The 14,238-nt window shown below is 41.0% G+C and overlaps 1 protein-coding gene across 3 annotated transcripts in view; it reads right to left on the reverse strand.

Annotated features, from left to right (window-relative positions):
* Positions 1-14,238, reverse strand: part of AFAP1 (actin filament associated protein 1) — a 440,313-nt gene that overhangs the window by 180,066 nt on the left and 246,009 nt on the right. For all 3 annotated transcript variants that reach the window (XM_029591685.1, XM_029591691.1, XM_029591678.1), the window contains exon 5: positions 8,472-8,580. In XM_029591685.1, the coding sequence (XP_029447545.1) occupies positions 8,472-8,580 (109 nt within the window). The remainder of the gene's footprint in view (positions 1-8,471; positions 8,581-14,238) is intronic.

Below are 14,238 nucleotides of genomic sequence, written 5' to 3' on the forward strand. Positions count from 1 at the left end.
CTCAATTTTGCCGGGGTCGGTTCTCGAGTCTGCTGACGGCCACAGGTTCGGAAACCAGACGCCGGCAAAATTGAGCATCCGGTTTTCGACCCGCGGGCCTATTTCAACATTTTTTTTTTTTTTTTTACTTTTTTTTAACTTTCGGTACCTCTGACTTAATATAGCCATGATATTAAGTCAGAGGGTGCACAGAAAAGCAGTTTTTACTGCTTTTCTGTGCACTTTCCCGGTGCCCGGAGAAATTAGCGCCTACCTTTGGGTAGGCGCTAATTTCTGAAAGTAAAATGTGTGGCTTGGCTGCACATTTTACTTTCTGTATCGTGCGGGAATACCTAATAGGGCCATCAACATGCATTTGCATGTTGCGGGCGCTATTAGATTCAGGGGGGGTTGGAAGCGTGTTTTGGACGGGCTATTACCCCTTACTAAATAAGGGGTAAAACTAGCACATCCAAAACGCGTGTCCAATCGCGGGTTAACAGTGCGCTCCACCGGAGCGCATTGTACTGTATCGGCCTGATTGTAAACGAGTGTAATTTGTACCAGTTCTTGTGTGGATGACTGAGATGGTTGAAATAATGTGTATACTGGTAAAAATTTCATGTATACAGATTCTTTTACTTCTCTGACCTCTACCCCTTCCCCTACCTCCTTGAAGTCCAGCTAAAACAGGGATAAGGCAACTCTGGCCCTTGAGTGCTTCAAACCGGTTGGGTGTTCAAGATATCCACTTTAAATATTCATAAGATGCATTTACATGCACTGTATCCATTACATGCAAATACATCACAGGCATATTCATTGTGGACATCCTGGAAACCCGACTGACTTGCGGCACTTGAGGACTGGGAGTTGCCTGCCCCTGAGCTAAAAGTATACACTCTATGGAAGCCCACGCATACTTTTAGCCAGGTAGGGAGCAATGTTCAGCTAAGTCACATAACCCAGATAAGTAACTATTACTCAGGCAAATGGCTTTGAAAATTGCCCTCTCCATTATTATCAACATTAGCCACCCAGCACACTGTCTGCACATTCAAAGTTTTATAGCAATGTATGGGCACATTTTGTAATAGGTGAAAATATTGGTCATAATATTTTAAGACATATTTATCAATGAAGTAAAAGTTGAAAAAAAAAAAAAAGACCTCCTCCAAAATCTATATAGATAATTTAACAAAAAAAAAAAGTTTTTTCCAATTACCTTAATTTTTGATGAATTAAGGAAGGCTATTTAAGAGTATGCCCAAACCTAAACCTTTTATACATCAGAGAAAAAAGTTTTCTTTTACTTCTTTCCAGTTTTGTGAAATGCTCCACCTTTTGATCTCCAACAGATTATCTGTCCTTTAGGTAAAAAGTGAAAACGTTTTGCTTTCAATAGGCTTTAGGTAGGGTTCAAGTTATTTATTTACTTATTTATTTTTACAGGAGTAAGTTCTGATTTAGGTATATTTATTGGACCACTTGGTTTTATATTTTACCTATTTGATTCATATTTTGACCTATTTTTTATGTTGTAATAGGTAATTATCTGTCTAGTCTGGTTCTACATTTTGAAGTCTTTGTTTATGTGTAATATATTCCTTTTAGTTGTTAGTTACTAGGAGCAAGTGTTTTAAGGAATGTTTGACATTTTTACCACAAAATTACACAATTTATTTGTTCCAGTTTACCTCCCACCTTTTCATCATTTGCTCAAGGCGAGTTACAAAAATTAAAATATCAACAAATACAAATAACAATCTTCCCCAGTAGCTTTACAGTCAAAGAGTTATACCTGGAACTCATCGACCATAAGAAAGCAAAAAAGATAGAATAGGGTGTGCGTTAAGAATTTCAGTGTATACCCACAATACATTAGGAAGCAAGAGGCAGCCAATGGCAGAATACCTAAAGAATCTGGAAAATGAGCCAAAATCTTTTGATGCACAAATCACAAGGTACTAACCAGTGGGCAATGCAGTTTGCCAAATACCTGAAAAAAAAAGGCTAAAATACAGAGACTGGAACACAGATGATCAGAGAGAGAGGGAACAGATTCCTTACAAAGTTTAAAAAAAACTAGGACTCAGTTTTGAAAAGAGTCACCTAAGGGGATACAATAGATGTGTGCATATAAAATCTAGAAAGATGTGGAGATAGTAAACAAGACCTAGGGCGAACCCAATTAAACTACGAAGGGGAAAGTTTCCAAACAAAATGAAGTTCATCTTAACATAACAGTCAATTTTTGGAACTCAAGGCAACAGAACATTGGGAAGGCAAATAGACTGTAACTGGGTTCAAAAAACGATGAGCCAATTTATAGAGGATAGGTTGATTAGCATTTGATTGAACCTAACAAAGCTGCTACCTCAGGTTCAAGGCATCTCTAAACTAAGAATGCTGGAAACTATACAAGAACAAAGTGGATAAACCACTGAAGAAGGACTCGGTTTGAAACAGGGCCCCGTGAAGAGAACTATAAGCATTGGGGCGGATTTTCAAAGGGTTACGTGCGTAACCCCGAAAACCCGCTCCTGCGCGCACCGAGCCTATTTTGCATAGGCCCGGCAACGCGCACAAGCCCCGGGACGCGCGTATGTCCCGGGGCTTGAAAAAATGGGTGGGGAGTGGGTGGGCCGGGGGTGGGGCAGGACCGAGGCCTCCGGCACAGCAGTCGTGCCGGCGCGCGTAACCTACACCTGCCCAGAGGCAGGCACAACTTCATCAAAGGTCACGGGGGGGGGGGGGGGGGGGGGAGGAAGGAAAGTTTCCTCCGAGGCCGCTCCAATTTCAGAGCAGCCTCGGAGGGAACAGGGAACACCATCGGGGCTCCTCTAGGGCTCGGCACCCCCTTGCGTGCGCCGACCCCGGATTTTATAACATGCTCGCAACTACACGCACATGTTATAAAATCGAGCGTAGATTTGTGTGCGCCGGGTTGTACGCACAAATCTATGCCCGTGCATAGGTTTAAAAATCTGGCCCATTACGTTTTGATGTCAGGGATGGTTTAAATGAGTGTGTTTTTTGCAGAGACTTAAGTCTTCTAGTTTTGCTGCACTAGGAAACAGCATAGCTTCTTTACAATGTTTATAGGAAATAATTTTTTTTTTAGAAATAACACAGTGACATTTAATAAAATTAAAAAATTATCAGAGGATGGAAGGAGGTTGATTACTTTATGATTATAAACCATCACATAACTCTGTTTACCTTGGTGGCAACAGTATTAAAATTATATGAAACTATCAACCCTTCCTTTAATAATTTTTTTTAAGTTTCTAATTTTTCAATTACTTTTTTTTTTTTTATTAGAAATACCATTTTGAAAATGTGTCCATTTCTAAACTTGTGGGAATCGGATGTTGAACGTTTATAGTGGGCATTTAGATAAACAACTGGTTGGTGGTGATTTTGGTTGACTGGTAAAGCATTCTAAACATGTTCCAATTCTTAAGCCTGTTCCTTGGGCATCTACTTATTTATTTTATTTTATTTAAAATTTTTATATACCGGCATTCATGTTGCAAACACATCATGCCGGTTTACATATAACAGGGGTGTACAGTAAACAATTCAATAACCTATTTGTGTAGAAGGAAGCAGTTACAAATAACAAGGTAATAGAACTGGGAGGAGAGAAGAAAAGAAAGAGAATAACATTAGGTATAGGTATTTACATTAGTAATAACATTTTTACATGTGGAAGTGGTAGAATCTGGCTGAATAGAATTAATCGGTGTCCGGGAAAGCTTTTTTAAACAGCCAGGTCTTAAGTCTCTTCCTGAAGGTTGGGAGGCTGGGCTCCTGTCTAAGGTCCGGTGGGATGGAGTTCCATAGAAGGGGGCCGGCTGTTGAAAAGGCCCGATCTCTCAAGGTAATGTGTTTGGTAGTTTTGGCTGGGGGCACTTGAAGAGATCCTCTGAGTGTGTCTCTTGTTGGTCTGGAGGAGTTATAAATTTGGAATGGGACTTGTAAGTCGAGTGGGGTGTGTTGATGGATGGTTTTGTATATTATGGAAAGAGATTTGTAGAGGATTCTAAAGTGAACAGGCAACCAGTGGAGATCTTTTAGGATTGGAGATATATGGTCCCTCCTCCTGGAGTTTGTCAGTAATCTTGCCGCAGCGTTTTGTAACATCTGGAGGGGTCTAGTATAGGAGGAAGGTAGGCCCAGAAGGATAGAGTTACAGTAATCGATCTTAGAAAAAATGATAGCTTGTAGAATGGTTCTGAAGTCCTGAGTGTGGAAGAGTGGTCTAATTCTTTTCAGAACTTGGAGTTTGTGGAAACAGTCCTTGGTGGTTCTGTTGATGTAAGCTTTAAGGTTCATCCGGTTATCAATTAATACTCCTAGATCTCTCACCTGTGTAGTAGTTGGGATAGTTGGAGGATTAGAGATGGCATTATTATCTGGGGAGATGAGAAGCAGTTCTGTTTTAGAGGAGTTTAAAACTAGGTTTAGGTTAGCCAGGAGATGTTTAATTTCGAAGAGACAGTTTTCCCAGTGAACCAATGTTTTTGTGTAAGATTCTTTAATGGGTATCACGATCTGGATGTCGTCGGCGTAGAGGAAATGTTTGAGGTTAAGGTTGGAGAGGAGTTGGCAGATAGGTAAAAGATAAATGTTAAAGAGTGTAGGTGACAGTGAGGAGCCCTGGGGGACACCTATGGATGCGTCCATTCGTGAAGATTCTTTGTTCTGTATCTTAACCTTGAAGCCTCTGTTGGAGAGAAAAGATTTAAACCATGAGAGAGCTGTGCCTGAGATACCTATAGAAGCCAGAATGGAAGTGAGAATGGAATGATTGACCGTATCAAAGGCGGCTGATAGGTCCAGTAGAATTAAGAGGAAGGATTGGCCTTTGTCAAGGCCCATTAATATGAAGTCAGACATGGAGATGAGGAGGGATTCTGTGTTCAGTGACTTGCGAAATCCGTATTGTGATTGGAATAGGATTTTGTTTTCTTCTATGTATTCGGAGAGTTGAGTATTGACAACTTTTTCTAGAATCTTGGCTATGAATGGGAGATTGGCGATAGGACGGAAGTTGTTGGGGTCTTTAGGATCCAAGTTGGGTTTCTTGAGTAGAGGTTTGATGGAGGCCAATTTGAGGTCGTCAGGATATAGTCCTTGGGAGAGTGAGCAGTTTATGATGTCCGACAAGGTTTTAGCGATGGAGTCAGGGATGGCCAGGAGCAGTTTGGTGGGGATAGTATCCAAAGGATGGGAGGAAGGTTTCATTCTTCTTATAAGAGTTTGTATCTCTAAGATAGAGATGGGTTCAAGTGTTTCCAGACCATTGTTGTTGAGGGATGATTGTTGAAGAGACTGGTAAAGAGCAGGGTCGGTGGGATTAGAAGGCAGATGAGTTAGAAGGCTGTTGACTTTGTTGTGAAAATGAAGAGCAAGTTCTTCAGCTTTGGGTTGTGCTAGGTCGTTGGGAATCTCCTGTGGGATGATTTGGGTGAGATTGGAGACATAGGCGAAGAGGGCTTTTGCGTCGAAGATTAAGTGGTGAATCTTGGATGCATAGTAGTCCCTTTGGATTTAGAGGTAGTTGACTTGTATTGATGGAGGGTGGCTTTGTAGATGGATCGTGTATTGGTGCTTGGGGATTTGCGCCAGTCGCTCTCTTTCTGTCTTAGATTTGTTTTAGCTTTCTTAGTTCTTCCGTGAACCATGGTTGTCTTTTGGAGGCGTTTGGGAGTGATTTTTTGGTTGCTAGCGGACATAGCTTGTCGGCTATGGAATCTGTGATGGCTTTCCAAGAGCGGAGAGCTGTGTTCGGGTTTGAGAGATCAATGGATGGAAGTTGAGAGGCTAGGTGGGAGCTGAGGTCTTCTGTAGAGCAGGATCTTCTGTATGGGAAAGATGGTGAGGGCCCTTTGGAGGTGGAGGGTTTGTTCAATGCCATTATTAAAAAAAGAACACTAGATTAAGGAGTACTCACAGCAGAAGCAGCACCTACCCGCTGCTGGATGAGCAGGATTTCTGAGGAATGTGTTAAAAGCTTGCAAAAGAAATAATTGGAAGGTTAATGTTTATTCTGTGTGTCTATAAAGCATGTTACAGGAAAGAGTTACGAGTTAAAGTTATTCTGTGAGTCTTAAGAGCTTTCAAAAAAGTTGATTCTTTTGCTGTGGGGAGGGCATGAGAGCTGTTTCCTGGAAAAGGAATCAGTGGTATTTGACTTTCCCACTTAACCTCCCCCATCTCCTACCCAGCCCGTCAAACACCGTAGTTTCATCTATAGACTATAATGCAAATCAGAAGGCTAGCAGGGAAGGTTTTCACAGTAAATTAATTGGGGATTTATATCACCTAGTGAATAATTAACTTTGACCTTAGCAACTGATTAACTGTAGTCCTATTGCAGGTCACTACAGGATATTTTAATTTGGATAAAATACCTCCAACACCTTATATAATTTTAAGAACTTGACAACATTAAGATGTAGACAGCAGTCCAGCAAGCGGGATGCTGGCAATCACTGCCAGGGTGTACGCACCCAGAACAAAGAGCTCATGGCTCTCAGAGAACAAGTCTGATCTCTGGAAGCCAGAGTGGCAGGTTTGGAGAAGCAGAGGCAGACAGAGAGGTATAAACAGTAGACCTTCAGGAACACAGTATAGCAGTCCCATCTCCAGTCTGGCAGTCTCTGTGCTTCTTTGGAGGAGCAGGGTTACATAAAAGGAAAACATCACCATGGTGTGGGCAGGAAATGATTCTGTGGCTAGGACTTGATCCTCTAGGTAAGACCAAATGTAGTACTTACCTGCTAATTTTCTCTCTTTGAGTCCTACCAGACCCGTCCAGACCAGTGGATTTTGAACTTCTACCAGCAGATAGAGGCAGTAAAATTAGCCAGACGAAGCCAACATTCGTTATTATCCGCTAACTTTAAGACTGCTTCAGAACAGTCCTAAAGTTATCCAGATGCATGTACCTGGATAATTTTAACCTTAACTATATTCAAAATACAGGCAATTAAGCTTTAAAAAAAATCTTTCGATGGCATCCAGTATTGCTGTGAGAGTAATATATGACAGAAACCCTGATAGTGTATGCGACTAGAATTGCTGTGAAAGCAACACTGCATGCCACCAGGTATGGAATAAAATGTACTGTGCTCCCAGGCATTCAGAGAAAATCCAGGCTGAGGTAGGGATTGCGAGTGGCTGATGTGAGGAGGAGACCCGGAGCCCAAGTGTTATTTTCAAAATTGGGGGGGGGGGGGGGGGGGGGGGGGGGGGGTGCAGTGCAGTGGAAAAGGGCGAGGAGATTCCACTGTCTGCTATGGCTGGCAACTCATTTTTATTGGGTTTTTTTTTTTTTGGGGGGGGGGGGGGAGCTCGAGCCTGACATTTTTACTGTTTGGTGGGGGGATGGGGGATTGGGCCTTTTTTTTGTACTTCCCCAGCTATATTTTGAATATAGCCAGTTAAGATTTAAGTTATCTTGGTTCATATTCCCAGATACCTTTAAACCTAACCAGTTATATTCATTCAAATATACTAGTTAAGTTTAAAAGGTATCTGGGATAACTGTAGCCAAGTATATTCAGAAGGGACTTGTGCAGCTGAATATCCAAGACAAATTATCCAGCCAACCTGAGCCGGATAACTTGTCTGCTCACCAGCTTACTGAACATAGACCTCATGATCTTTATCTACCATCATATTGCATAGATGAGCCAGTACCTTCATTATGTGTTTATTTTAATTGCATGATGCTATTCAACAATGTGCATTACTTCAGTTTTCTCTACAATTAAGGCACATTTCACAATGAAATGAATGTATTTATTAGCTTCACAGTGTCTGTTTGTCAGTCAGTCCCTCTGTACGCATGTCTGTGCATGCAGCACGAATACAACTAAATTTCTGCTACATACTTTCCCAATTTGTTCCCAATTTAGCACAATCAGCAAATTCTAAGATCATCACCTAAGGCTGTTTCAAACAGATGAGTGGCTTTGGCACTTCCTTGAAGGTTTGCACAATTTACACAGTACAGATAACAAGATAAAAATCTCAGAACTTTTCAATGAACTAAATCTGCCAATCTTGTGAAAAGTTCATTTCAATTTGTCAAAAACTTTATATGTGAGAATATCCCTGTGAATATAGCTGTTATTACTCCCCAGATCTCTGCTGTAGCATTGAGATTAAAGCAGGCGTTGGATCACTCAATGGTTTATGATGTCATCGACTGTTCTCGGTCACAATTACAGATTTGTTATGTATGGCTGGCCGCAATTAATTCTATACATTGAGTTTTACGGCTCTATTCTTTAACTTGCCAAAATTAATCTGACAATGTGCCAAGCCGGTGGAAACAGAAGAACAGTAGTAAGATTGTAACAGGCAAGTGAGACAGCATTTCATGGCGGTTTATGGCTGACTAGAAACTTACTCGTCGTTCTCTAAAACACTATAACTCAGCAAAACAAGCAGGAAGAAGGTGTCTGAGTACTCACTGGATGTGATGTACTCAGGAGCTTTGCCAGGGCTGAGTGGCACAGCTTCTTCATAATAACCTTCAGGGAGGGATGATGTTGGTAATGGCGGAGGCCCATTATCTGGTGGCTAAACAAATGCAAAAGAATTCCAGGTTACCGAAACTTAGTGAAGAAAGCCAAGTATCATCATGCACGTTACAACAGTTTGAAGAGACATTAGCGGGAGCACCTAATATTAGGGGCTCCACACATGCAAATACAAGAACACATGCAAAGGAGGCTTTAACGTGCACACAGGAAACAGCGTGGAATGCTCTCCTCCACCAGAAATTTAACACCTGCTTCAGATCAGTTGTTAAATTTTTACTGTGCATGCTGCCTCTTGAAATCCCTAGTGCTACTGCTAACTGGTCTGAAGTGGAAGGGCAGGATAGTGGGGGGGGGGGGGTTGGAGTGGGGGAAATTTCATCTCCCTACAACCGTAACAATAAGATCATAAAATACCCCTGTGGCAACCTCCCCAGACCATTAGGAACTACATCCCTCCCAACATCACCACACCACCAAGTAATCGAGTATCAAGACTCCCCAAAGCACCCTGACCCCTGCTCTGAAATCAATTCTTACAATTCTGCAGGATCCGTCATCTTCGCTGCCAGGCAGGACACGAGAGCTCTCCTGTCGGCAGTGCTGCTGAGAGACGCTGCCAGGGGTTTGATGGGGTGGGGGAAGTGCATCTAGCTGCACCCTTCACTGCTGCAGCAGCTCCAACACGTTCCTCCTGCTAGAGGAAGATGAGGGACCCTCTGGAATAGTAAGAATCTATTCTGGAAGGAGGTTTGTCTCAAGAGGGGTCCATGATGTTTGGGGGAGGGGTGTGTCTGCGGACTTGATGGTGCAGATGGAGGTGAGGGGAGGCCTCGAATAGGCTGGGGTGAGGAGGTGTTTTGATGGTATGGGGTGGTTAATTGATATAGGATGAAACCCCTTCTGCTAATCTGCCCTTTCACGTCAGACCACTTAGAACCAGGGAAGTAAAATATTAAATTGTTAATGTTTAACCGATAAGTATTAGTTTCACCTCTAATATTTTGCAGTTAACAGTTTTAGAATGCTTTTTCCAAATGAACACAAAATTACGGGCATGAAAGCCTCTGAAATCCTTAGTGTGAACCAGCATGTCAAACTGGGGGAGAAATAAACCCAGAGCTCTGAGAGAAAGATGTGAGGACAGCGACTTCCTTATTTATTTGAAAATGTTTTCTATACCGGTATTTGGATACCACCATCATATCGGTTTACAATGAAAAAAGTTAAAATAAACTACTAAACAATATAAGAATATAAAATAAAATATAAATCCGTGGATTCATTCATACATTATTAAAATACAATACATATTCATTCAGTCACTTCAAGAGGCCAATTCCCATTCAGAACTAGGAGATCCATTTGAAGATTGTCCACCTATTACAAAGCTTGCCTTTATGTTAGCAAAATATTTTCAGGAAACACATTTTGTGTGCCAAATTAGCAACTGAAATATTCACAGCATATTTAAATTTAAATGTAATTAAATGCATCCATTTATATCCACCCTTTCCAGCATGCTGCTCATGGCGGGTTAAAAACTTAAAATGAACATAAAATAAACTAAATATCCTAAGAGAAAAAGATTCTGGTATATAAAGAAAGCTTTGCTTTTGCCCAGAGGAATCACATTCACTTGTTAATTTGTACATACAGAAGATGCTGGCTTCAGACAAGTGAGACTCAGTTGGGATGCTAGACCAGAAATTAATGCCAGCATTAATGAGGAGTAATATTAAGAGAATATTTAAGGGAAATGCAAATTTGCTGACATTTAGGAAGTATTCTTAAATGCTGGCACATGCATGTACTGCAGTGATCTTCAATGTGACTGTCAGTGACAAACATACACCACGACTACCCCTCATGGCTCAGTGAAGGATGCTTTAGTGCTGCTGAGTTATTTTCTTAGGATATATAAACTCATGATAACTTCCCCTCTATGATGTGAAGCAAAAAAAAAAGTCTTATTTATGTTACAAATATTCTTTTCTTCTCCTAATTCACAAAATAGTTGAAGTGTGAGGTGTCTACTTCTAAGTGTCTTCTCTGTCATGTTGACAGGAGAGAATTACACCTGCACTGGCTCCCGATTCAGTGGCAGGTCCAATACAAGATCCTTACTCTTGATTCATGTTATTACATAATCATGTGTCTCCTTGGATCTCTGCAATTATGAATTTTTATACACTATCACAAGCCTTGAGATCATTACAATGTGAGTTTCCTGAGGACCCTTCAACTTGAGCAGCTAGACTGACAGAGACTCATGGCAGGGCATTTTCAGTGGCCAGACCAGCCTTCTGGAATCCTCTTCATTTACACAGATAATTAGGTGCAAACTTAAATGCAATCCTTTGAGCTGTAGTTTGTTGCCTCTCTGCTTCAACAGCAGGGGAGAAAGTCTGATACTTCACTTTCAATGCAAGTTAGCTCTCTGCTTCAACGGCAAGGGAGGAAGACTGATACTTCACGCATATCCAGCATAGCTCTCTGCTTCAATGGCAGGGGGAATTAAGAAAAGTGGATCTATATACAGACAACAACCAACAAGGACTGAATTACATAGACTGGGTAAACAAGTATGGGTGTAGCTTGCTTATTGCAGCGGTTACTATCCCTAACTAATTAAGCTAGATATTCACTTAGATGCAGTTCCAACACTGCTCTCTGCATTATGGCGGGAGTGGAAGGGATACAGAACCAAAAGGTTACTAAGGGCCAAGAGTAACAGATAAGTATGAGAGAGGAGAAAAAAAAAAAGAGTGTGAAGGCTTGCTGGGCAGACTGGATGGGCCGTTTGGTCTTCTTCTGCCGTCATTTCTATGTTTTGAATGTTGTATTATGTTGGGCAGACTGGAAGATGAGTAGTAGTCTAGGTTGGAATGTCTTTTTTATTTTATGCTGTTAAGGCTGTGAATGTTTTTATGTAACTCAACCTGAACACTGGATAGGGCAGTCCTACATCTTTTAAAGTAAATAAATAACATGACACTGGCAGTTGTGTCATGACACAAGTTTCAAGTGTTTTTTGTATTCGCTAGCATTTTCAGTGTCACATGTACCAAACATACTTACCCCTCTTAACCCAGCTGTCCCATTTCAACGTAACAAAAATTAGCATACACAGTTGTCAGTGAAATCAGATACAATAGTTATTTTTCTTGACATTTAAGATGACTGTGTAGAGGATGTAAAGGAGAGTGGCGTACCAGGGCACAAAAGCTTTGCTTTGAATAGAAATGTTTAGTTTCCTGGTCTAGAAACGTATATGTCTCAAACAATGAAAGGAAACTCATTAAGAAGTAATTAGTCCTTAATGAGAAGTAGGAGGGTGGCTAGTGCATGGAAAGATGCATGGTGCATGGAAAGATATTGGTTATATTGGAATCACGCTGAGGTTTCATAATCAGCTCGCCACATAAAGACCCACAGAGCTGTTCTGTGTGATTGTTACATATGGTAGAAATGATATCGCGGTGGAGGCGAGGGAGGAGCAGAATTCTTTGTTCTACCCAATAAGATTTCTTGGACTTTCAATGAATACTTTGTGCAGTTTATAAAGGGTAACGCCGACTTTCTGAAACTGCATGACAAAACAGATTTCAGAGAGTGGTGAAACAATTTTCCTTCACTTCTCTTTCTCAGCCGTCTTGAAGTGGAGCAAGCATGGGCAGCCGCACTAATGGTGATTTGCTTGAAGGAGGGTATGGTTTAAAATCTTAGAGGTTCATTTTAAGAGTCACGAGTGGGCGCACATCTGCACGCGTTTGCAGGCGCGCGCACATGGACACGGCAATTTTAAAACATATACACGTATATGCGTGCATTTTAAGACTGGCTATTTGTGTGCACATCTGCGCACGATTTCATATTGACGCGCGCATGTGAACGTAAATACCGCCTTGCTTGAATAAGTGAGAGGGATTTTACAAGTCACGCCTGCCGACGCTAGAACCTGTTTTCCCAGTTCGTTCAGTTAACCAATTGGCCTTCCTAATACCTCTTATTACTTTGCCTAGACCTCACTAAGTAACTTTTTTTTTTTTTATGACTTACACGACATCCACAGCAGAAGTAAAGTTATGCGGTAGGGAACCTTGGCGCAAACTAGTGTGCGTAAATAGGGATGTGCAGAAATCATGCCTCAGCCCCGGCCCGCCCATGCTCTGCTCAGACCATGCCTCGCTTGCAAAAAAAAAAAATGTTTTTGTGCGCATTTCGGGAGATACGTGCACACCTGTATGGGTTTTAAAATCCAAGCGGCGCACATCACGCACATCTCCCGGTTTCAGCACGCGTAGGGCTTTTAAAATCGATGGGATAGTGTTGCCATCGGTTCGTTAAACTTTCCTTTTCACTAGTTATAGACATTATAACTTGTGATGGGGATGTCTTATTTGTGTAGACAATGTTTTTACATACAGATAAAGGGTTGGGTCTAAGGCGGTTTATAAGAGGTCTGCATAACACTGCTGGCTGTCTGGAACCCTTCCCCCTGATTTCCTTGTAACATTCGTGATGGAACAATAAAACATCCTGCCCTGGGTTATATGTATGCCTTTTCCTACCAAAGTATTCCTACCCATATATTTGCTCAAATTGGAGCAAGCTTGTAGACTGATAGCACTTTTCAATAATAATGTTTCAGTTCAAGGGAGGTATGGGATACCTAATTATAGAAACACTGTGCTAGCAGAAGGGCTAGGTCTACAGCTGCTTCTAGGTGGTCTACAAACCACCTCTGGCCCAATTTGGGACCCAACTCCTCTTTCTTGCTTAAAAGTTGTATTATGCTTCTATGACTTCTAATTCACACAGTGAACTCACTGGGCCAATGTATTAAACTGCATTAACATCAGCTATTAACATGCTTATTAACGGCTGATGTACATGAAATACAAATAAGGCACATGTTAATGCAGTAAAGTACATATGCAAAAGTACATGTATTAATGCAGATGGCAATGCAATTAAAAAAATAAACAAACCTCCCCAAGTTACAGTTCACTGGCTTGCATCAATGCATCTGTATTATATTGGGCATTTAGCATACTTGGGCATTACATTACCTCATTGGCATTGATTGTGTATGAACATTAATGAAAGCTATTTAACGAACCAATACAAACTAGTGTAGGCATGTTAGCACAACGCAGTTTGCTATATATTGCTTCCATTGGCAAGAGCAGTTCAGTAATAGGTTGTAGCAAAGATGGCTGTCACCTACTGCTCATTTCGCCTATGAAAACAGTATCTGCACAACAAGGCATCCTGTCAGTGCTTATGTTTTCTGAAACTAGAAAAATGAGAGTTTAATGACTAAACAGTTCTTTACCCTGAGAAAACCTTTTTTTCTTTAAAGTTAATAATAGAGAACATCATTGTTATTCTAAACCATTATGAGGATGGCTATAACATTTTTTATTTGCTAATACCAACATTTTGAAGTTTGACTTAAGTTTCTTGTTAAGTTTGAAGTATTTCATTCTTTAGGGACTGCTGTAAGGGAAAAATAAGAGCTAGCCTACCAGAACAGAATTGATTTTGACTGCTCAGAAATGTAAGCATAGCTTCAAAAAACATAAATCTCAGTTTAGAATATTGCCTTTGACTCTGTCACAAACATTTTACTTTTAATGTGGCCTAAAACAGTGGTTCACAATGCAGTCTTCAGGGATCGCTTGTCCAGTTA

This window comes from Rhinatrema bivittatum, chromosome 1, assembly GCF_901001135.1.
Source record: "Rhinatrema bivittatum chromosome 1, aRhiBiv1.1, whole genome shotgun sequence".
Lineage (NCBI taxonomy): Eukaryota > Metazoa > Chordata > Amphibia > Gymnophiona > Rhinatrematidae > Rhinatrema > Rhinatrema bivittatum.